Source organism: Sander vitreus, chromosome 1 (assembly GCF_031162955.1).
Source record: "Sander vitreus isolate 19-12246 chromosome 1, sanVit1, whole genome shotgun sequence".
In the NCBI taxonomy this organism is placed as follows: Eukaryota; Metazoa; Chordata; class Actinopteri; order Perciformes; family Percidae; genus Sander; species Sander vitreus.
In genome coordinates this window covers 13,232,080-13,257,536 of record NC_135855.1, presented here as the reverse complement: position 1 = coordinate 13,257,536, position 25,457 = coordinate 13,232,080, and the positions used below count along the sequence as shown (strand labels likewise).

General features: G+C 41.3%; 1 protein-coding gene across 5 annotated transcripts in view; it reads left to right on the top strand.

Moving 5' to 3' along the window:
- The window catches only part of myo9aa (myosin IXAa), a 129,452-nt gene that overhangs the window by 93,344 nt on the left and 10,651 nt on the right, over nt 1–25,457 (top strand). For 3 of the 5 annotated variants that reach the window (XM_078270832.1, XM_078270749.1, XM_078270655.1), the window contains 15 exons: nt 706–847; nt 1,992–2,187; nt 3,635–3,754; nt 5,813–5,888; nt 12,233–12,373; nt 13,364–13,403; nt 13,496–13,618; nt 15,106–15,186; nt 15,379–15,489; nt 19,062–19,184; nt 20,187–20,336; nt 20,905–21,215; nt 21,993–23,729; nt 24,554–24,653; nt 24,891–25,106. In XM_078270832.1, the coding sequence (XP_078126958.1) occupies nt 706–847; nt 1,992–2,187; nt 3,635–3,754; nt 5,813–5,888; nt 12,233–12,373; nt 13,364–13,403; nt 13,496–13,618; nt 15,106–15,186; nt 15,379–15,489; nt 19,062–19,184; nt 20,187–20,336; nt 20,905–21,215; nt 21,993–23,729; nt 24,554–24,653; nt 24,891–25,106 (3,667 nt within the window). The remainder of the gene's footprint in view (nt 1–705; nt 848–1,991; nt 2,188–3,634; nt 3,755–5,812; nt 5,889–12,232; nt 12,374–13,363; nt 13,404–13,495; nt 13,619–15,105; nt 15,187–15,378; nt 15,490–19,061; nt 19,185–20,186; nt 20,337–20,904; nt 21,216–21,992; nt 23,730–24,553; nt 24,654–24,890; nt 25,107–25,457) is intronic. The other 2 variants (XM_078270914.1, XM_078270997.1) reach the window with 2 other exon arrangements.

Here is a 25,457-nt window from a genome sequence, read left to right as displayed (position 1 = left end):
CAGTGGATGTACTGTTGTAATAACTGTTGTTCTGACTGGAGTAGAGACCGGTGGAAAAAGTAACGTCTTTAATTCATCATGCTCTTTTTGGAGGATTAGATGAGGAATCTGTCAAACATTTTCAGTGTGATTTACTATACTGCAGCATTCATGACGTAGTTGAGAGTTTTAAACAAGTGCATCAACAATGTGATTTCCTGGCTCCTTTCTTGAGCTGCTTTCACATTAACCCTCCTGTTGTCTTCTGATCAAATTTGACCCATATAAAAAAATAAGTCTATATAAGAAATTTGGGTTTCCATCAGCCAAATTGTCAAAAGAAATAACGTGGATGGTTCCCTACAACGCTCTTCACAAGTAAAGTAAATGATCAGTTCACTACTTTCATAGAATTTGGGTGTTTTGTTCAATTTTATAGCATTTTTAAAAAAAAAATATAATATATAAACATTGAAAAAAGTGAGAAAAATGTCAGAAAAAGCTTAAAAAAACGCAGGGGGGGAACCAGAAAAAAATCAACCAAAACATCGGGAAAAACAACAAAAGTTTCGAAAAGACAACCAAAAAAGGTTGAAAAAAGTTTTAATTTTAAATTGTGACCCAGAAAAAAAAAAAGAAATAGTTGGATGGTCGACGGGAAGACAACACAACAAATGTAAAAAGCCATTGTTCTTCAAATCAAACTCTTCTGTGCTTTTATTCCAGTTTCCCTCAAGCCACCAACCAGACCTTGTTGGATAAGTTCAAGAGGCAGCATGAGGGGAACAGCTACATCGAGTTCCCTGCTGTCATGGAGCCCGCCTTCATTATCCGACACTATGCGGGCAAGGTCAAGTACGGGGTCAAGGTCAGTGTAACCCTCACTTCCACACCGACTCATTGATCAGACAGAATGGGAAGAGCAAGGGCAGCCATTCTCTGCTTTGTTTTTGTAGTGGTTTTGTGAGCTTTTGTTGTGGGAGGAAAAGTGTTTGTTTTTCTCACACATTCACACCCACATCATCATCGTCAACCTTGTTAAAGCTAATAATGTAAAAAGATATTCTTCTTCTTCTTCATTGTTCATACCATACTAGTATTATTGATATGCGTAACAGACTATTAGTTACAGCCAGATTACATTCAAGTCATACATTTGAAGCTACACCTTACTGTTTTTTTTGGCTCTATTGGAGTGCTCTGGTCAAACAAATACATATCCCACTATATATGTGGCTAAATAACAATTAGTTATCCCAAGACTAAACTCTAAAGAATATACCAGAGATCTTCAACAGGGGATCCATGACCCTTACGGGGTCGTTAGAGTTACTGCAGGTGGGTCCCAAGTTAGTGTTGAATCATTTAAAAAAATATGTCATCATATGACATAAACACGAGTCCAACATATTATTAGCAAAGATAAATCAGCCTATTTGTTTTTAAATTGACATAACATTGATGACAGGCTACTGGCCTGTAGGTATAGTAGCCACTAAGGTAGCCATCCACAGATACAGTTAAGCTTCAAGTATTCACTGCTACATGTATGTAAACATGATGTATAAATATATGAATATGTCAAGAATTATTATTGTAATACCTTAGTATTGTAAGCAAGCACCATAAAAAGGTATTTATAAAGGCTTTAGGCCGCCCTACACGTTATTGTAGGCCCAGTTAAATATGCAACTTAATTTTATATAATATGTTGTGGGGGGGTCCCTGCTCCGTCTCTCTTTCAGCTATGGGTCCGTGGCCTAAAAAACATGGAAGACCCCTGGAATATACAGTTATGTACAGGGCTTCTGTGGACAGGTACCAGTTATCCGCCATCAGTATTAGATAGGGGCGTCAGAAGTTGGATTCTAAATCGGAAATTGATCGAAATGAGCTTCATCGAAATCAAAAGCAGGATCGGTGATTCTCCCAGTATTTTTTAAGCTAATGGGTATCCAAAACAATAAACAAATAATATCATGTATTACCCTTTTTTTTTCTTTGTCACACAGGATTTCAGAGAGAAGAACACAGACCACATGCGTCCGGACATCGTAGCTTTACTGAAGAGCAGCAAGAACGCCTTCATCTGCGGGCTGATGGGCATCGACCCGTCAGCCACTTTCCGCTGGGCGGTACTCCGAGCCTACTTCAGGGCCCTGGTGGCTTTCCGAGAGGCTGGGAAGAGACACACGCAGAAGAAGACTGGTGAGCTCTCACACTAACAGAAACTCCACTAATATGCACATTATAGCGGTGAGGCAGAGTGCGTTCTGATGTAGGAGATAGACGGAGAAATCTTATCTGAGCATCGAAAGCCAAAGACCACATGTCATCAACAAATGTCATATACAGTATATCATTTATTTCTATTAAGGCATCTACTGATGTTCATTCATTTGTGCCTGTGTTATTAATTTACAGCATTTTACAGCTGCAGGATTTATTTTAGAATAAATATTCAAAATGATGAAAATCTGTGCTTGCTGTGTCAAAACAGCACCAAAGAATCCATAGAGAGGGAAAGGCTATTGACTTTACTGAATGGCATGCGAGCATTACAGGTGCTTTTTAGTAAAGCAGGAATAGTGGTGAACTAGCAAACTAATAAATCCAGAGGAGCGAATAATGGTTATAATAATGATTATTCAATTATTTGCCTCCTCTTGCTTTGTTTTTGAAACTTACCGTTTATTGGCCATAAGTGTCTGCCACCACTTAAGCAGCTCGGGTAAAGACTCCTTGTGATCTTGAAAAAACAAATGAGCTCCGTTCAGCCAATAAACTGCATGAAATTACAAACATGAATTTTTCAGTTTTCCCGCCACGCACAGTACTGTATTCTCACATGCCATACAGTTACGATTTAGTCCTCTTTTGTTATTATAGTTCGCTTTATCTCCGCCATAGTTTGTGTTGCAGTAGTCTCTGTTCTGTAGTATGTGTGCATAGTGCCGCCATGTATTTACAGTAGCTCCTTCTCTTTGTCCCTTTTGGCTTTTTACAAATGCCTTCTTTTCCCTCAGATAGAGTTGATATGTAACCGTCAGATGTTCTTTCAGCACTGCCGTCGTATGAATCCGACTTGCGCTCTGCACCCTCTGGATCCTCCCTACACATTAAGTTTTACACCTAGATATTGTAATGTGAAAATAGAAGTCTTGTATTCTTTGCTTATCCTTAGATATCTTTTAGAAATCCTTCCAACTGAACTCTAACGATATCAGTGTCACCCAAGGGAACCTGTTACATGTCTTCTAAAACATTTCTGCAAAATGACTTAAAGGTTGTAAAAAAAAAGTTTTTGATTATTAAGTTGTGAGTTAAATTACCTTGTAAATACTCCCTCCTTGTTGTAAGAGGAGTGTAGAATTGGGTGACAGAAAAACTTCTAGAAGACATTGTATGGAAGTGCCTTTGGGGGGCAAACACCTACTCACAGAACTACAATGACAACCATCCTACTGCTGCCACCAACTGCAGTTTTGAATGTCAATCATCTTCTCTCCAGAGGTCTTGCACAGGTATCTCTCCAGTAGACGACTGCATCTCTTCTTCTTCGCTGTCTAATCTGTCATTTCTCTCTCTCTTCCCCCCCTTTCTCTTTCCTTGTGTTTTTTTCTCTCTTGTTTTTCTTTTGTTTTGCTTCTCCAAGGGCATGATGACGCTGCTCCCTGTGCAGTTTTGAAAAGTGTGGATAGTTTTAGCTTTCTGCAGCACCCTGTGCATCAGAGAAGCTTAGAGATCCTGCAGAGATGCAAAGAGGAGAAGTACAGTAAGGCTGCCAATACAACGATAACTCCTCCTTACTTTCATGTTAGACCATGACTTGGGAAACTGTAGGGGCGAGGCTGACCAACATCTTCAACTTTACTGCACTGTATTGCAGCCAAAGTCACGCCAAAAGAGATCAAAATCATAAGAATATTCAAACTTAAAGAGAGAAGTTTTTATTTTCTGCTTTGTGATTTGATTTACAACTCTTATTTTCTATCATTAGACTAGATGCTTGTTGGTCTCCGCTCCCTCTGTCTCCCTCTTCCTTCTTTCTTATGCACCTGCATGCGTTTGTTCTTAGTCTTGTCTTGCATGTTGTACTTGTCGAGCATGCTTCAGCCATTCTGTCACTCACACTGTGCTAAAAAGGGCAGCAGAGAAATGCACGGTTGTGCTGCTCTATCAGCTAATTTTGGTCCGGGGAAACAACGGCCTAACACATCTAGGTGTCCATCACTTTCTGTATTGTCCCACAGTCACGCTGTCATGTCCAGTCCTGTCTGTTGGGCAGTGGGTGTAGTTGCTTGTCCACCACAACACGTCATCTAAAATCAACAAACTTCACCTGTCACTAATACCACATACGCTGGTGATGGTGATAGAAAGACTGAGAAGGGTATACGACATCACTAACTTTCTCACAGGTGGCTTTTACATGTGGTGCAGGACACACAGCCGACCTCACACACTTCTCTCACGGGTCACCTTTCCTCTCCAAACATTTCCGTACGCTCAGATGTGTTTGTGTCTTTTTGTTTTGTGCCACCCTGCAGCTCCTGATCAGAATGAAAATGTTGTACAAAGTGATGAAACTGAAAACGGTATACTTCTAAATTGCCTGATAAAATGATCTCCCAGATTGCTTTTTTATTTATTTTTTTAAAGAAGGCTAACACATACTGTAAATGCAAATGTAGGCTTGCCACTGCCATCACATTGTAGTAATGCAACAGCAGCCTTGTAGCACCCCAACAATGCAGTAACGCCTAAAAAAGTAATACAATTTTACCTTAACTTTACTGAAAATGTATTCAAACCCAATAACGTATTAACTTGACCAATATTGAAATAAAATGTCCTAACTGATATTGTAATAACATTTTTGCCGATAATGTTTCAGCTGGGACCATTTTGTTTTTTCAAAACTGATGATGTGTGTAAAAGTATTGCGTGTGTAACTATACAACATTCATAATACTTTTAGTGTCACGTTAGCTGACATTTGACATGGATTTTTGGAAATGCAAACCTCAAGTCTTTATGTAGAATTAGAAATTTACAACGGATGGCCAGTGGTATGTTGTTATCAGGCAAAGATGCATCAAACTAAAATCCCTATCAATGGGAAATGAACCAGCCCATACTCGTGCTTGATTGGTTGTCGCGCAAGGATCGTCTACTCTCTCTCGGCTAACGTTACACAAGCGGGCGATGAAGCTAAAACTGTTGATTTAATATTCATGAAATGTTCTTTTCTCATCGGAGTCAACAGTGATTTTTAATATCAGTCAGGACATGTTATTACATTGTTGGTCAAGTTACTACATTACAGTTTTATTACATTTTTGATCAGGTTAAGTTCACATTGAATAACATTTTCAGGAAATGAATACATTGTTGGGTGCCAGTTAAACCCAGTCTGCTCACAGTTTTCCTTTTTGTAGTTCCACCTAAATGGCGTCTGCCTGCTTTACTTCATTAGATAATTGATTATGGGACAAAATGTATTTTTAAAAAAACGAAGTAAGGTTTTACGCAAACCTACAGTCCAGACTAAACAAACTCCTGAGTATCATCTTCCATAATTTGACACCAACAAGAGCAAGTCACTATTAACCTCAGAGATCTTTGTTTTAATATTAAATCATCTGCAGTCGTTTATACTTTCAATAAAAAGGCACATAACACTCAATGCAATAACACTGGAGTGTCGCATCATGGTTTTTTTTGCTTGGGAAGGGTGTGAAGGATTTGAGTGTTGTCTTCATGTCTGGGTTGTGTGAGAGTGTGCGTTTTTTGCCTTTCACACGATGCCTACCTGTCTGTTGGTGATCAGGTGTGACCGGTAGGAGTCCACGTACGCCGCTGTCAGACCTTCAGGGAAGCAACACCATCAACGAGAAATCCCCATGGTAAGAGCCTGTACGGTTTTGAGATCCATTGTAATTGGGTTTCAAGCTCTTTGTAAAGCTTCCCATCACTTGTCAGATCAAGTCGGAGTTTTCAGGAAATGAATACATCTGAAGGAATAAATGACTGCTATTATCGTTACTTATATGTGTAAACAGATGCACCATTCAAAGTAGGGGTGCAAGATTCAGAAAATGTCACGATTCAATATCGATTTTAAGGCTCAAGAGTCGATTCAAAAACGATTCTCGATTTAAAAATAAAAAAAATAAATAATGATTCACGGGCGCCCGGATAGCTCAGTTGGTAGAGCAGGCGCCCATATATAGAGGTTTACTCCTTGACACAGCAGGCCCGGGTTCGACTCCGACCTGCGGCCCTTTTCCCATGTGATTGCAGTAGACATACAATAAAAAAAAAAATTATATATATGAATAGATTTTGAATCAGTAGAGCTTGAATCACGATACGTATGTGAATCGATTCTTTTTTGCACACCCCTAATTCAAAGCCAGGTCCTTCTAATGACTACATTCATAAACAAAACACTGTGGTAGTTCACCTGACAGTGTAAATCAATCTAACACAACACACTACAGGCCCAAATATTACCATACAGTCAAACCATTACCACTCTCAACCAAAATGTAACATTATAAGCATAATGAAGGTTGGATTATTATGCATATTTGTTAGCATTATTTTGTCTATTAATACATGCTAATAGTGTTTCAGATCCAAGCTGAATATAATGAATATGTTTATATTCATAAACCTAATTTAAAATAAGTATGGATTCCTTACATATTTATCTCCATAGTATTTGTTTATACGTTTTATTTTCTGTTTCACTTTTACTTCTTTGTATTATTTACTTTTCATATTGCTACAAAAAAAGACAAGAGAAATAGATGATATAGGACAAAAATACAATGTACATACAGTCAGGTCCATAAATATTGGGACATCGACACAATTCTAATCTTTTTGGCTCTATACACCACCACAATGGAGTTGAAATGAAACGAACAAGATGTGCTTTAACTGCAGACTTTCAGCTTTAATTTGAGGGTATTTACATCCAAATCAGGTGAACGGTGTAGGAATTACAACAGTTTGTATATGTGCCTCCCACTTTTTAAGGGACCAAAAGTAATGGGACAGATTAACAATCATAAATCAAACTTTCACTTTTTAATACTTGGTTGCAAATCCTTTGCATTCAATTACAGCCTGAAGTCTGGAACGCATAGACATCACCAGACGCTGGGTTTCATCCCTGGTGATGCTCTGCCAGGCCTCTACTGCAACTGTCTTCAGTTCCTGCTTGTTCTTGGGGCATTTTCCCTTCAGTTTTGTCTTCAGCAAGTGAAATGCATGCTCAATCGGATTCATGTCAGGTGATTGACTTGGCCATTGCATAACATTCCACTTCTTTCCCTTAAAAGACTCTTTGGTTGCTTTCGCAGTATGCTTCGGGTCATTGTCCATCTGCACTGTGAAGCGCCGTCCAATGAGTTCTGAAGCATTTGGCTGAATATGAGCAGATAATATTGCCTGAAACACTTCAGAATTCATCCTGCTGCTTTTGTCAGCAGTCACATCATCAATAAATACAAGAGAACCAGTTCCATTGGCAGCCATACATGCCCACGCCATGACACTACCACCACCATACTTCACTGATGAGGTGGTATGCTTTGGATCATGAGCAGTTCCTTTCCTTCTCCATACTCTTCTCTTCCCATCACTCTGGTACAAGTTGATCTTTGTCTCATCTGTCCATAGGATGTTGTTCCAGAAATGTGAAGGCTTTTTTTAGATGTTGTTTGGCAAACTCTAATCTGGCCTTCCTGTTTTTTGAGGCTCACCAATGGTTTACATCTTGTAGTGAACCCTCTGTATTCACTCTGGTGAAGTCTTCTCTTGATTGTTGACTTTGACACACATACACCTACCTCCTGGAGAGTGTTCTTGATCTGCCCAACTGTTGTGAAGGGTGTTTTCTTCACCAGGGAAAGTATTCTTCGGTCATCCACCACAGTTGTTTTCCGTGGTCTTCCGGGTCTTTTGGTGTTGCTGAGCTCACCGGTGCGTTCTTTCTTTTTTAAGAATGTTCCAAACAGTTGATTTGGCCACACCTAATGTTTTTGCTATCTCTCTGATGGGTTTGTTTAGATTTTTTCAGCCTAATGATGGCTTGCTTCACTGATAGTGACAGCTCTTTGGATCTCATATTGAGAGTTGACAGCAACAGATTCCAAATGTAAATAGCACACTTGAAATGAACTCTGGACCTTTTATCTGCTCCTTGTAAATGGAATAATGATGGAATAACACACACCTGGCCATGGAACAGCTGAGCAGCCAGTTGTCCCATTACTTTTGGTCCCTTAAAAAGTGGGAGGCACATATACAAACTGTTGTAATTCCTACACCGTTCACCTGATTTGGATGTAAATACCCTCAAATTAAAGCTGAAAGTCTGCAGTTAAAGCACATCTTGTTCGTTTCATTTCAACTCCATTGTGGTGGTGTATAGAGCCAAAAAGATTAGAATTGTGTCGATGTCCCAATATTTATGGACCTGACTGTATATATATATATTATTTTTTTAATTTTAATTTTTTTTCTTCTTTTTTTTTTTACATTTTCCGAAACAAAAAGGACACAAAAAGAAAAAACAATAAAGACAGTAACAACAACATAAATCACAATATACCTTAAAGACATTATAATAACATACACATTGTACATATACTCATATTCATGAAACAAACACTACACAGTGAAGTTGTTGCTCTATTGTTCATATATTCTCTAATACTGTTATACTTTATTAGTAATATTTTTAATCATTCATGCAATAACCTCTGGGCTTTGAAACAGTGGCATGCCTTTTAAAAAAGAAAAACGGAGGGACTGTGCTGTGACCCTGAGCGTAGCTCTCATACCGGCCCACTGAGACGTCGGTCCACCACCTCCTCTAATTAGCTGTGGACAGTGAGATTAGCAGCCCACGACAGCGACTGGTGGTGGCACCGAGCGGCTCGTACAACACGGCTTTTGTTAAACAGGAGCTCAGTCTGGGGCTGTTAAAATCCCCCCCTTAATGTGATTTGCAACCTCTGCCCTCCCTCTCTGTCTCTTTCTCTCACTCGTACGCTCATACACACTCATTCTCTGCATACAAGAAGAGCACTAAACCCTGTGCAGCTGCTTCCGCCGTGATGTAAAGTCAGAGCTATGCATTGGAGAGGAGGGCCCGGAGAGTGATAAATATTAAGTCCCTGCAGGGTGCTTGTCGGCAAGACGGAGCAGCCAATGGTAAAGTGCTTCATGGGCCCACGGAGTCACTATAAGGAGCATATTGTACCATCACCATTTACTGAGATCGATGATCAACTGGGGAGAAATTCTGTCTCATCTTCTTTATATGGTAGGCCGGATGCAAACTGAAGATTTGTGCTTATTCTTTAGTCCACATTATTTTCTGATTTGGTCATACACACAACAAACCCCTTAAACACTTGTCCTGAGATCGTATAAAGACAGAGTATAGATCTAGAAGGAAATATAAATCATAAGACTTATACTTGATTTACACTTACATACTGGAGCTTTGTGGATCTACTGCCGTAATTTATACTATTGTATATAATGCAGGCTAGTAGTAAAATGTATGTGTACCTGTATAACTCTTCTGGGACTGAGATGTACCTCAGACTGTGATAAACATAGTGGAGCAGTGCACTAGCTGTATTAGAGAAGCATCCTCTGGGTCTCTTCCGTTGCCTCTGTATAGAGAAACACTAATGAAAAAGCCAGTCACACCTCTGTCGTGTATTTTTACACCTGGTTTCTATTTGCAGCTTGCATCCGTGAAGTTTTATATTACTTATTATTTGGAATCAGAATCAGCTCTACTCGCCAAATATGTTTAGGCATACAAGGAGATTGACTTGTTTTCCAGTGGCTCTCTATGTACTTGAGCTAAATGTTAATGTCCTCATGATGATAATATTTACCATGACACTGCTAGCATACTGATGTTAGCAGGTATACTGTTTAACCATCTAAGTTCAGCTAACTAATATTTGCTAATTAGCACAAAAACACAAAGTACAGCTGAGGCGGATGAGAATAATCATTAGTTTTGAAAGTATTTGGTCATAAACCAAATAATTTGACAAATTACAATTTTGACGCTTTGGCAGGTGAGTCAGCAATGTCGGTAGGATCTTTGGACCATGCATGTCTGTACCAAATTCCATGGCAACCCATCCTGTAGTTGTGGAGATATTTCAGTCTGGACCAACGTGGTGGAGTGACCAACATTGCCATCCCTAGAGGCAAAAAAAAAAAATTCCAAGAGCAAATGTACTCTTGGCATTTTTAAATGTGTAAAAAGTGTTTAGATTTTGAAAAAAAAACAACAAAAGTGCTTCTTATACACAGAATAAGCTGAACACAATGAGCACAAAGAGGGATGTCGTTATTTTTAATGCCAACACTGAAGTGGAACGGGCATAAGCTAGGTTTTTAAAAGCATATTTACTGTATGTATTTCAGCCTTGAACCCAAACAGCTGTCTCTGCACCCAAAAGCTCAACCTTCCCATCTGCTGTTCTGTATTTATATTGACTTTCATTAGCCTTTAAAAACCTCTCCACAGGCTTGTGTCCCACCTTGTTTTCTCTCTAGGAATGATTCAACCCCCTGCTAATAACAGAGTGTGAGTCACCAAACCCATCTCCCTACATCTGTCAGAGTGTGTGGCTTGTAACTCAGGAGAGATTCTTGTAAAACTGTAAATTGTAATACTGGAAACACAATAAAGTGCTCCAGTGGACCCCGAAGAGCTGAATTAATGATTGCTACTGCTACAGCTTTACTCTGATTCTGAACAATGCTGTTGGAGATTGTCGGTACCCCAGTTGCCTTGTCTCCTCTCATCCTCTCCTCTGGACTAAAATAGTTCAGACTGGTTAATGGTTTTATAACCATGACCTGACCGTCTGTTTTTGTTTGTGTTCTGGGCAGGTGGTTAGGTTTCACCTTGAGGCCTGAGGTTTAAAGAAGAAGAATGCCTTTATTTATCCTGCAAGGGGAAATTCACAATTTTCACTCTGTTAGTACGGGGCTGCTCCTTGGAGGAGCACCCCGAGCAGTTGGGGGTTCGGAGCCTTGCTCAAGAGATCCTTGGCAGTGCCCAGGAGGTGAACTGGCACCTCTTCAGCTACCAGTCCACACTCCGTACTTCGGCCCGTACAGGGACTTGAACCAGCGACCCTCCGGTTCCTAACCCAAACTTCTTTAGGCTTTAGTAAACTGTGTAAAAAAAATTGGAAACTTAGTGCCCCTGCTGGTGACATTCCTCCTGAGAAAAAAAAATCCCCTTTACGAATATACAAATAAACACGGCATTTTGATGCCATTTAAAATTATGCATAAGTTACACTGTACGTGAGCAGCCTGTTGTGCCTCCGAGTGCTGAGCTTTTGGTGTACTGTCAGTTATTTTTTAAAGTGCCCATATTATGAAAAAAATCACTTTTTCTGGGATTTGGGGTGTTATTTTGTGTCTCTGGTGCTTCCACACACATACAAACTTGGAAACCATTCATGCTGTTTACGGTTTCTGAATGTCTTCTGCCTTCAGTCTCCGGGTGAGCTGGTCAAAATCGGCAGGGCTTTTTACGTCACTAGCCGAAACGAGGTGGTCAACCGTAGCATGCTAGCTCATTCTGAATGGCCACACACTAGTTCAGCATAATCTACAAAAGAACTACTTGCATGGCCCTATTCTGCAGGTATTCCACGCAAAGTTGGAAGTGTGCCCTCGTTTAGTCTCCCAGCTAATCCTGCCTTGTACTAACTGAAGTTGTAGAAACAAACAGCTAGCTAGATGATGTGACCTTAGCTAGCTACTGCGCATGTGCCACTGCCAACAAAGATGTTACAGCAGTGAGAGGTCTCACTCTGTAGCTAAAACAGAGACCTGAACACAGGGTGAAAAGAGGAGCTGCAGCAATGTGCAGTACAACAAAAATATGGTGTTTTTTGAAAATTAAACCATGTAAACCTATTCTGGTACAACCTCTAAATACAATTATGAACCTGAAAATGAGAATAATATGAGCACTTTAATGTATCTGAGGAAGTTCACAAACTCTCGCAATCGCATCTTTGTTAATTACTTTCTCATTACTGCAGAAAACAATGTCTGTTAACAATGTCTTACCCCTACCATGGTCAATACCTCATACCTCTGGTTGAACAAATCAATAAAGTTTGGATTTAGTAAATAAATCACTTGAATTGTTTTGTGTGTGTTTTATCTAAAGGAGTTCTCCGGGCCTGGGCTGGAATGGGCGCGTGGGTCGACTGAGCCGCTTGTCATCCAGCAGCTGCACCACAGAAGAAGACGGCATCTTTATCAACTCTGCCAGCAGTAAACTCCTTGAGAGAGCCCACGACATCCTCATGTCAGTAACAAGACGCTTCCATAGTCATCATAATGCTTTAAACTCCCCTTAAACACTAGTCTCGCTTTACCAGACCCTCCTCCACGGCGCTCTGGAGGAGGGTCTGGCTAGTCCACACACCTTTCCAGAATGGGAGGAAAACATGCTCTGGTGTATTGGCATTTCTTTAAGCCAATCATAATCGTCTTGGCCGGTGCCGCTGCAAAATAGCCTCGGGAAGGAACTTGCTTTGGTGGAACGTGTACGTTCAAAAGTTGTTTTAGTCGTGCAACAGAAAACTCAGATTGGACAGATAGTCTAGCTAGCTGTCTGGATTTACCCTGCAGAGATCTGAGGAGCAGTTAACCATAGTCCTCATGAATCCACCGGAGTATAAAATGCCAACACAAAGAAAGCCCGAGGCAATGGATATCCGGCCTAAATGAGTGAAATTCGACGGAATTTCTGTCGGCAACGGAGCATTCCCAGAAGTGGAACATCAAGGATATAGACTACCTAAAAACTAATTCAAAGATTATTCAGTACTCTTCTTATTGACGTGTTTTTAAAAAGAAGAAGAAAAAAGACACTATTCAATGGGTGCTTCTCGTTCTGATTGTTGTGTTGATGTTCAGCATCATTTAATTCTACCGTTATTTCGTTGTTACCGTTGTTCAGCAGTGTGACACATCCTTAAAACTGGAAGACCAGAGTTCAAACTCAGTGTCCGCAAACATTCCTACCAGCTCCAAGGGTGCTGACCCTGGCCTCTGACCCCCCCCACACACACACACACTTCTGGAAGGGGAGCAAGTGAACAGAGAGTTTCCCCACAGGGATGATTCAAGTTCAACTTTAATGACAGGAATTTGACCCACTTGGGACGAATTTGTAGAATTAAATTCAGTGCTGTGTTGACCTTTTACTTTATAAAAAATAAAAGGTATTCTCACCTGCTCTAATGTGAAAAACCGATTTGAATGCTGGACTAAGCTTTCTGTTTTTTAACAGGAGGAACAAAAACTACAAATCTAAGCCAGTTCTTCCAAAGGTACAGTCCAGGATATCTTTAATTTGTCTTAATAGTAAGCAACAGATTCTAATGTTTTACATTATCGACTGACTCTCGCGTCACACCTGCAGCATTTACTGAACGTCAAGTCACTGAAGTATCTCAGCAAACTGACGCTTCACGACCGCATCACCAAGTCACTGCTTCACCTCCACAAAAAGAAGAAACCACCCAGTATCAGCGCACAGTTCCAGGTCAGACACACACACACACACACACACACACACACACACAGTCATATGTCATTGACATAATGCATTCCCTAGCCCCTTACCCTAACCTTAACCATCACAACTAAATGCCTAACCTTAACCCTTACCCTCACCCTCACCCTAACCTAATTCTAACCCTAATCCTAAAACCAAGTCTTAACCCTCAAACAGCCCTTTAAAGTTGTGGGGTCCAGCACACACACACAGCCAGTAGCGTACTGCAGGGCTCACTGATATGCCATTCAATGCTCTCACCATAAAAAAATAACATGATTAGCCTGAGCTGCATTGAGGAATCTCCCTAGAGCTGTGAATATGATGAAAACAAGGTGTGTCCTTTTACAACTGGCTGCGGGTAGAAACCTTCCTTCATTTCTCTGCCTGCCCCACAGCCTTTACTGTCCACTGTCTCATCCCTGTATTTGTCCATAGTGTGTGTGTGTGTGTGTGTGTGTGTGTGTGTGTGATGTCTATTACGTAGTTCTCACACACACCCAAAAGTCTTGAATGTATGACATCGTGTCTGGGAATTTAAGACAAAAAATTCAATAAATGTCTCATTAAAAAAAAGCACAGAGTTGGTGAGAAAGTCGAAAGTTTTGATATTCACTTAATAGGAGATGCCACCCAAGAATGAGCTCATTCCTACCATTTAAACTGCTGTAAACAAAGAGGACACCTGTTTTATTGCTCTGCTCTATGTTTTGTCATTTTACAGCAGAGGATTTTCTTCTAAAAGACTTTCCCAAACGTGAGATAAATGAGATGGACAAGTACATTGACGTTCTAATTTTGGTTATCTTAAGCTCAAAAATGTCTCTCATTTGCAGACAGTACTGTAACACACGCCAGCGCAGAAAAACTCTCAAGAACCAAAAAGAACATGCCTATTGTTTTATCTGATTTCTTTGAACGTGAACTCTGTGCTCTGGCTGTTGGAGGTAGAGACGGGTGCCGTGGCCCCTCTGGCAGGCAGCCCTGGCCCCACTGTGTGGATGACTTCACTTCCCACATCCTGTGCTGTGCTGATTGCTTAAACTCCCATGGAGGAGGAGCTGGGGCCTGAATTCCTCCTGCCACTGAATTATGACACACATGCTGACACACGTGTGCATTTGTTTACACACACACACACACACACACACACACACACACACATAATTGCACATGGAAATACTACACACATGGTTTCTTTTTTTTTCTTCTAAAGAACCACATGCTTATGTGGACATATTGCTTGTATTTATGATCCCAGGCGGTGACTTTAATCTTGCAGCAAAGAGTTTTACTCACAGATGGACCAACAGTTATTCACAGCCGACAGAGCCATCTGACTTTAACTTCTGCCTGTCAAACAACTGTGGAGCAACACAAGCAGTGTGTCTCTGTATGCACCATATATTCTGTGCTTTGTGCTAAAACTGGCTCTTTGTTGTTGTTGTTGTTGTTTTTTTTGTCTCTTTCTGCAGGCCTCCCTCAATAAGCTAATGGAGACTCTGGGTCAGTCTGAGCCTTATTTTGTCAAGTGCATCCGTTCCAATGCTGAGAAGGTACAGTGTGCTCCCTCCAGACTGCGGCCACTTGACTGCTTTGGTTTAGTTTTCAAAGCGTTTTTCATTTCCTTTTGAAGTTTGAACTTTTCTAAAGCTGTTTATCATTTTCTCCTCTGCCGCCTGCCGCTTTTCCTTTTTCTGTAATTTTCTCCTCTCCTCTCATCGATGATCTTTTGTCCTCTTTCTCAGCTGCCCTTAAGGTTTAATGATAACCTGGTGCTTAGGCAGCTGCGTTACACAGGTATGCTGGAGACTGTGCGCATCCGGCAGTCGGGCTACAACATAAAGTACAGCTTCAAGGTAACATATGCACATCTACACCTTGTAGATACTCTTTCATCATCATCGTCATCATCATTATAATCGTTTTCTCGTTGTCACTTGTAAATTTGAAAGAAACAAGCTATTGGAGCAATTGGAAATAAGTAAATACAGTGCACATGTAAAGTTTATTTCACAAGAAGTGGTAGAATGTAACACTACTTTAGTATAATTTTGGGATACGTTGCTTGCAGTGAGCTCATACTTCACTACATTTCAAAAGGAAATATTGCAGTGTTTACTCAATTACATTTATTTGAAAGCTCTAGTCACTAGATACATTTGCAGATTAAGATTTTACGAAAGAAATGTGATCTGAAAATATGATGCATTGTTAAAGATTAACTTCCCAACAGTATCTAAAGTAATTAAAATGACATCTTGCTCTTGAACAGCTAAGTTACCTTTTTGGCTTGGGCGGCTGTGACTCAGGAGGTGGAGTGGGTCGTCTTTTAATCACACTGTTGGCGGTTCGATCCCCTGCTCCTCCTGTCCGCATGTGTACTAGAGCAAGACACTGATCTTGCCACCATCAGTGTGTGTGTGTGTGTGTGTGTGTGTGTGTGTGTGAATAGGTGAATTAAGACAAATTGTATTTTTAAAATTGCGGTTTTGCTACTTTTACTTCCACCACTAAAAATGAAGAAAGTATTGATACATTATAACTAAAGTATAATTCATAATTAATTACCGGTATGTAATATGATTTAAAAAATATATATATATATTCTCCACTTACTATAGTATAATAATATACTTCGAACCTCCACGTCTGGTAAATGCCCACATTTCACGCTCCACAGCCCCAGTTTGCGATGCAGAATTTTGCAAATAAAATAAATAGTTATCTCTGAGAATGATTTAATCAGACACGACAGAGCTCTTCCAGAGCCACAGAAGACATTATACAACCGTTTTCATTTGCTGAGTATTACTAAACATGACTAGTGAACTGAACTTTGTGTATAATTGATGCAGTTCCCCTTTAAATGATTTTAGTTTTAGAGTTATAACAGATCCACTTCATCCTCTATTCTTTGTCCAGAAATCCTAAGTATCATGTTATCCAGGAAGCAAACACTTGATAAGCCAAATGGTACAAAGAGTTCAGCAGCAGATCACATTTAACATGTTCCCTCTGTGCAGGCGCGTGCAGGCCAGAACACTGATGCACTATCAATCTCACGTCCCAAAATGTAAACTCCACGAGTTTAGGTGCCAGCGATGAATTCATCTCCAGGAAACATGTCGCTGATGTTGTTTGAGCCGTGATTCATTGTGTCTTGTGTCAAGGGGGAATTATGATGGATGTGAGGTGGCAGCCATCTTAACCACACTGGCTTTCGTAAGAATGATGTCAACGCTTGGAGAAATACTGTATGACTAATAAAGCAGATCATGTTTTTAATGCTGATTGGAAGTGAGCCTTTGGACAGAAAACGTTTGGGAGTGGCTCACTCTAGTTTTCTCTTACATTAGTTTCCATTTAGTGGTCTTGAATGTTCATTTGTGCCAGTCATGTCACGTCAAACTTTTAGGCAAAGATGAAGTCGCTGTGCTAGGTTCTTAAGCAGTCACTTCACCAAACCACACCGTACTTCTCCCATGTAACTATAGTGCTATCTACTGTAGACATGCAGGTAGTTTAGAGTTTATTTGCTTTGCTGTGACTCCTCGTGCCTCCTAAATACAATCAAGAGTAATGGGATTTCATTTATGGCACTCCAAGCATAGCAAATAAGTCATTTCAGCAGCATTCATTCTGTCCAGAAACTGTCCCAGTGACTCAGGGTAGTACACAGACCTTGCTATGGACAGTTTCACTATTTTTCAACTTAACTAGATGTCAGTGTATAATTTTGAGGTATTTTTACTTTACTTACTGTACGATATGAGGAAAATATCTAATTGCCATTATTTTGACTGATATTGCGATCGCGATATGATTCACGATGTTGGAGGGAATGATAACTTTTGTATAATTTTTCTCATTTTCATTGAAAAATATTCAAATTAAGATTAAATCGATTTTTGCGAGGATTTAGTCTGTTGCATAAGATTTGTAGGCCGAGACGTCTCTGCAGCACCACAATACTTAATTCCGAAAGGTTTGACACATATTTTGCCTTTAACAAATATTGATAAAATTATGATTAATTGTGCAGCCCTACTGTAGGGTGGTGCTGTTGTTAGCTTGGGCCCTTGTGTGTGGAGTTTACATGTTCTCCCCGTGTTAGTGTGGGTTTTCATCAGGTTCTCCTGCTTCCTCTCACAGTCTAAAGACATGCAGGTTAGGTTAATTGTTGACTCTAAACTGCCTGTAGGTGTGAATGGGAGCGTGCATGGTTGTTTTTCACAATGGGTCAGCGACCGGTCCGGGGTGTACCCCGCCGCTCGCCCTATGTCAGCTGGGGTCGGCTGAAAAAATGAAAATAAAGATTGAAGTGTAAAAAATGTATGAGTTTTAGTAGCGGAACGTTTTTTCTTCTTTCCTCTCCCATTAATCATCTCACCACCCCTTCCGATTTATCTTGTGACCTTTTCAAGGAGCCCAACCCCTAGATTGAGAACCACTGGACTAAAATACTTAAAAATCAGTTAAAACTAGCTCCACCTGGACCAGCTACAACAGTAAATGCACTACTAACACATTGTTGCATCAGCAGCATTAACAATATAATAACGTAATAAATAATACATCAGCCACGGAAGCCATTTTTGGTATTATTTGGAGTATTTTACTCTGGGTACTTTTACTGAAGTTCGATTTTGAATGCAGGACTTGTTGTACTGGTACTTCTTCCACCACTGGAAAAAAAAAATGAAATCAAAAAAACTAATATAAAAATGACACGATATATTTACTGACCTTAACATTTACTGAGTGCAAAACTCATAAAAATGTAACTATTTTGATGAGCTCACTCAGATGATTTGAGCATCAGACATCTCCCCCCCCCAAACACATTTTGTGCTGCGGTCAGCACTAATGAGAAATATTCTTGAGCATGGTATCACTGTGGAGGACTGCGCTGTTTCCCGACTCTTCAGAACAGAGCCTTTCCATTGTCCTCGGGTCTCTGAAACACTCCCCATGATTGTAATTGTATAAACACAGCATCTGTTTCCCTATCCACCCCCTGCAGACCAGAGTGTATTGAATTCAGACAAAGAGCCTCAGTTCGAAGAGTGGGAGTTCAGCATATTTATGCCATGATGTCTGAACCCCCTGCAAATATGGACAGCATGGACTTTTACCTGAAACCACATGTGCCTTCTTTTTTTTTTTCGCTCAAGAGATGCTGCAGGAGGTTGCTTATGTGTCTGCTGCTGGTCAAGAGTTTGTTTCATATTCAGGGCCACAGAGTTGTACAATCCCAACCAATTAATCCTGTGTTCAGTCCAGATGGCTTTAGCAGAAAGTAAACCTTTTGTTAAACACATTACTGGACAGAAACCGTGTGACCATGACACAAATGTAAAATCCAGAACAGATACTGTAGGGTACTAAAGGTATTTCTCATTAACACCTTTCCTTGTTTTCTTGATAGGATTTTGTCCATCACTTCTGTGTGCTGCTCCCAGAGGGCACCAGTGCCACCAGAGAGGGCATCCAGCAGAGTCTGGACCAGCTGGACCTCGAACCAGATGGCTACCAAGTGGGAAAGACAATGGTATTTACCCTGCCCTCTCCTTTCTCCTTTCCTCTTTGCAGTTCTTTTTTTAATTAAACATGTTGTGACATCTGTTTTTGATATATAGCACGTTATCCCTGTCTGAATAAGACTCCTTTACCGTACAAAAAAAACATGTACAAAATGTGTTTGTCATTACAAATGAATGAGCGTTGTTCAGCTATCTGAAGTTATGTTTAGGTTTTATTGGTGGTCCCAAAGTTTCCTACAACAGCAGAGTGACAGCTCATTGTATATTACTTATATTATATCTGATAATAGTAAATGTGATGAATTTGTGCAGCCATGTCATTTTTTGGATTGTACGTTTTGGAACTTATAAGGAAATATAAGACATGGTGTGGAGAAAGAAATGAGAGCAAAACTGTGTTTTTTCTTTTGTTAAGTCATTGTTTGGTGACATTGGCGAAAAGAAAAATGATTAGGCTTATTACTATATGTTATGGGTTTTACTATCTGTTGCTGCATGTTGAGGCATTTAGCAATCTGGAAAATGGGAGTCCAAAACCCCAAACGGATTGATAATGATAATGTGGGGGGGTTTGAAATGACTCAAACTCAGTTAGTTTATTAAACCGTTGAATTTCACAAACTATAAATAGAGTCATAGACAAAGGGAAAGGGTAGTGTTGGGAATAACCTCATATTAACAAAAATGCATCCTCCCCTCTGGAAAAAAAAGGATGTAATGAAGACAGTGCCCCATATTTGGTATGGGTATGAATGAGTCATGATGGAGGGGTCCATGCCTTAGGGATGCTGTCTATATAATTAGAGGATCATACCTGACATACTTGTGGCCATGTATCTAGCCAGGGATCTCTGAGGTTTGTGTGTGAGCTGAGCTTTTTAAAAGAGTGTGTGTGTGTGTGTGTGTGTGTGTGTGTGTGTATTTCTTTGTGTGTGTCCAGATAACCCCCTTCTTCTTTGAGTGTGTGTGTGTTACCCTGTGCTGACTCCCACCATGGTCCCTCCTCTCAGGTGTTTCTGCGGGAGGCTGAGCGTCAGCGTCTGCAGGCCGTACTCCACGCTGAAGTTCTCCGACGCATCGTCACGCTGCAGCGGCAATTCAGAGTCCGGCTGGAGAGGAAGCAGTTTATCAGAATGAGAGAAGCGGCGATCTGCATCCAGGTACAGTACAGTGCTTTTCGTTATCAGTGCTCTCATCTCTATCGGCTTCATTTCAGGCTTTTCCTTTAGTTTGATATAAATCACCTTTTTTCTTGTTTTTTGTTATATACTTTATATAAATGCTCCTGAGAGTTGTTGAGCGTTGATTCGGTATTATTGCTTATCAACTTTCAGTGGAATTACAATTAATAATATGATCACATCATGTTATAGACATACAAAATTCAGTTGTGCAAATGAATGAATCCAGGCAGATTTTTGTTTCACTGAGGTGAAACGGTTTGTATGTTGAACGAAACAGTTCATATTATATATGATTTTGCTTAAATCTGTGAAATCTGTGTGAAAGTCCAACTCAAATACAGTTCAATTCAACTTGTCACTCACAGTCCACTAGCTCTGTGAATTCATTTGTTTTTGAGATTAACTTTTGAGTAAAGACGCGTGTTCTTCTAATGGAGTTGCTGTACTGAGTGAACATGAACATAGATTGTGACTAAAATGAAGAAGAAAAAAAACCTATGTAGTCTCATGAAAACAATATATCATTATCATCATCTCTTCACAGAAATGGTGGCGTTTGTACCAGTCCATAGAAGAGGAAGAGGATGATTATGACCCTAACGTCCAGGAGAGGGCAGCTCTGTGTCTGCAGACACACTGGCGAGGTTCCAGGGAGCGTCAGAAGTTCAGGCTGTGGAGGGAGGCTGCTCTGGTGCTACAGAGGGCATGGAGGTTATGGCTCTACCGGCGCTGCACAGCAGCTCTGCTCATTCAGACGGCCTGGCGCTGTCATCAAGCCAGAGAAGCCTACTTGCGTCTGTATCATGCTGTGGTACAACTCCAGGCAATAAGCAGAGGATTCCTCGCCAAGCAGAGGTAAGCCATTCTGTCAAACACCTTATCCTGAGCTAGGGCTGCACAATAAATTGTTTTGTTTTTTTTAATCGTCATCGCAATATCAACTTGCGCAACACATCACAAAAGGCTGCAACAGTCTTGTTTAAAGAAAATATCAGTAGAAAACTGCACTTTATAATGTATCTGTCATTCTGTTTTTAGCGGTGCCTTTTATATGCAATTCCATTTTCAATTTGTTCAATAAAAGAATGTTGGAAATTCAACAAGCAATTTGTTGTATTTTAGCAGAATACTGAAAGCAGCAGAACTGAGTACACTTTAATATCTGTTTATTTAGCGCAAGTAATAGCATTATCGCAATATTCAATCACGTTATTGCATATTCTCCTCATATCATGCAGCCCTATCCTGAGCAGTAGCACCAGTTTGTTTTCTGCTGTTAGTATAGATGAGTTTAGTTTAACAAAAGCAAATATTTTAGGATTTTTTTTATAAAGACTGCATAATTTTTGCTCAAGCTGGTGAAAAACCAGATTAATCTTTGCACACAGCTCCTGTAGTGTATTTGGTCATTGTTCAGTGTGCTTATAGAGCGGGCTTGGTAAGAGCATGCCATTACGCAAGTAGTCCAACCAAAAGCAGCTCTGTAATCAGCTGAGCTGCCGAGAGCAAGACTTGTTTAACTTTGGTGAATACTTGAGGTGGTTTTGTTCAGTTTAAAATGTATCTTGATCAAATGAGTAGGAAGTGGTTTGACACGAGCTGAATTTGTAACGATGCCTTCTTGATTGACAGCTTCAAGAAACTGCGAGAACAGACGCTGAGGGACAAGAAGGAGCAGCAGGAGAAGCTGCTTCAACTGCAGAATGGCCAGGTGAATCTCTCACCAGAGGAAGAGGAGGATTCGCCAGAGAGGATCATGGGGTTGGACCTCAGCACGTGGGAGGATCGCTCCTACGAGCAGCGGGAGAGGAGCCTCCAAACCCTCAGCAGCCACGAGGGCGCAGCTCAAGAGGAAGGAGAAGACAGAGAGCATGCTTGTACCAGAGAGAGTCCCTCTAAAGTGCAAACTGAAGCACCGGACTCGATCCAGACCTCCACTGTGGTGGTGCGAGAGAGGTCCAGAACTACAGACGAACCCAGCCAGAAAACCACTCGGGCCAAGAGAGAGAGCCGGCGGATGAGAGAGTTGGAGCAGGCCAAGTTCAGCCTGGAGCTCCTCAAGGTGCGGGCGACCGGCGGCGGACCTTCATCCCCGTCTGAGGAACGCCGCTGGTCTTTGGAGCTGGTGCCCCCTGCAACACCACCTCTCCCTTCGCCCCAGGGCACGCCCGACAGCCAGAGCTCCAAAGGCAGCTTTGAGCTTCTCAGTATGGATGACGAGCCACCCAAGGCTGTAGAAGAGGTGACAGACAGCGAGGACCTCTGCTCCCCTGTTCCTTCGGTAGCTCCGGAACCTGAGCCTAATGTGGAGGTTGTTTCAACAAGCCCGAAGCCAGTTGAACCACATAGGACAGTGGTTTCTGATACTGGCAGCCAGTGCCAGACCAAAATGGATCTGGCAGCCCCCTCTGCCCCCGCACATCCGCCCAAAATCGAGAACTACCTCCCTACCTTTTACGTCCCTGCTAGCGAGGGCAGCACAGTCGTCTCCCGTCGTCCCGCCGAAGAGCCCAAACAAACCACAGAGGCAGCCGTCTCTACAACCACCACTGTTACCAAGACTCTCAAAGAAAGGCGGGAGTCGTCACGTCGCCCAGTGGTGGTGGTCATCAGCATGCAGAAAGAAACGCCACTAAGCCAAGAGCTGAGTGATCTTGTCCGTCCTCCTGTAGAGGTTCGAGATTGGGCATCCCGGACAGGGGAGAAGCCAGACCCAGCTCCCGTCCCCGCTCCTACCGCTGTCCCTCAGGCTGACCAGGCTGTCATAGAGAAGCTGGTGCGACTGAACGAGGAGAAAGAGGTGAGGCAGCGTAATCAGCGGCAGCAGAACGAAAAGGAGATGATGGAGCAGATCAGACAACAGAAAGAAGTGCTGGAGCGCCAGCGTCTTTTCTTCGCTCAGTACGAGAGAGACATGTTTGAGAAACAAAGAGGAGAAGCTCTGCACAGAATACAGCAGAGTCGGCAGGGTGGACAAGATGTTGGCGGAGCCGCAACCTCCGGAAAGCCCCTTAGACCCAGTTCCCTGCTAATTGAGAGAACAGCGGGGCAAGTTCCTCATGCCAGAACACAGTCAGTCTCCACCGCCCAGTCGGTGCACTCTCCGCCAGGTGTAGATCTCCAGGGCAGCGCCCCTCACCCCCAGCTGCCTCCTCCACCTGCTTCTGTTCCCAGAGAAAGACGCAAGGAGAGAAGGCCTGTTGCTGACGGCTGGGCACCCAAACTCACGCTGGAGTCTAAAGATGGAGGAGGAGGAACCAGAGCCAGAACAGCAACCAAGAAGCCACCAAGTACTGAAGACGGCACAGTTGGTACGACGGACAAGCCAAACATCTTCTTCTTTCCAAACGACAAAGTCACATTTACAAAGTGAGTTGTGTTTTTGTTATCTAGTTTTTTTTTCTTTTTTTTTTCCTATCAAAATCAGGTTTATTGCTAAGTAGGTTTTTACATATGCATGGAATTAGCAACAATAAACATAGTAAGAGAAAATAAAGAATAAACAAAACCGGTACCGCAAAAGTCAAGAATCATAATTTTTTTGTATGATAGGTTTTATTCTTAGTTCCTGATGTGAAGCACTTTGGATACCTGCTGGTTGCTGTAAAGTGCTATATAAATAAATGTTGATTGATTGATAGATAATACAATGGAAATACAATAGGAATATGAACACCCAAGAGAATAAATCCCAAAGACAAGCAGGGCTACGGTAAACAAACACATACATGAATTAATAAAAGGAAGCATAACTAAGTTTACACTCAAAGGAAGAATAAATCAAGTGTCCATGTCAAATAAAATAAATAACTAAAATGATTATTGGTAACATTAATTGTTTACGTAGTAAAATCTGGAGTAGGAAGTGAAGAATTTGAACATTTCTGACTTTGATGGCCCTCAGTGGCAGTATCACAATATGCAAACGCCGCCCCACTATATGGATTTGAAGCAGGGACACAGATTAATGAGCTAAATGTGACACATACTGTAGATGCCACCAGTTTTCATCTGGATTGGCTCATCTTTCTGGAAACAAAAAAATTATACTATCAGACACATTTGAAAGATGCAATAACCACATACACATTCTTCACATAGTGGCTTTAGTGTCATTTTCAATGACATTTTTAGTAGACCAACTTAACTTTTCATTTATTAACATTTTGTTGGCTCCTCTTTTTGTCCACCAGGTTTGACAGTGATGCTGTCACTAAAGAAACACCTGCACCCATTCCCAGAGAAGGACCATCACCAGTCTCCAAGCCCTCTAAAGGGGCAAAGGTGCGGGATGTAAGTAATCGCTCCTGTTTCTTTTTTCTTTTTTTTTGAAAATAGACATAGCATGTGTTTGCAAGTTTGCAGGAGTGTCTTTTTATGTTGTGAGTAAATTAATGAATCTTGGCAGCTCCCAGTCTTGCACTAAAAACAACACAGCTGACCTACATGAAATGAAATGCACTAAAGCTCTTCTGCAGATAATAAAGGCACCTTTTAAACATGCTGTTATCACTTTTGATAAAACTCCAGGTTGGCAGAGCGGGCCAAAAAAAGAAAGCCAGAATGGCACGGACCCGCTCCGACTTCCTCACCCGCGCCCCCTCCCTCTCAGTTGGGGGCGATTCAGACGAGGATGACTATGATGGCGACAGCCCGGTCAACCCCCGTCATTACACTCTACCCCTCTCCAAACAGAACTCCACGGACGCGGGCTTAAGAAAGTCCTGTTTCAGTGACTCAGACATGGTAACAGGCGCCATCCAAGCCAACAGTGGCCCTCTATACGGTTTTAAAGCGTGGCTTCTCTTTGACATTTTCTAACCCCCTCAGCAGAGAGAGCATAGATCTGCACTCAAGTTGAACTTTCTAAAACTGTACACTAACTTTCCGTAGGAGTGGTACACATTTTAAATGTAAACCTTTAACATAGTTGCTTTTCTAACATGATATGGCTTCTTTGTCTCTCACAGCAGTAACACAGACTTTTCTTCCTTGATTTATTCTTCCTGGTTATTAACACTATTTGCATGTCACTTGGTTACATTTCCTCTCTCAGCACTTAGCACTAGTCATGAGTCAAACCTTGGGAATTCTTGA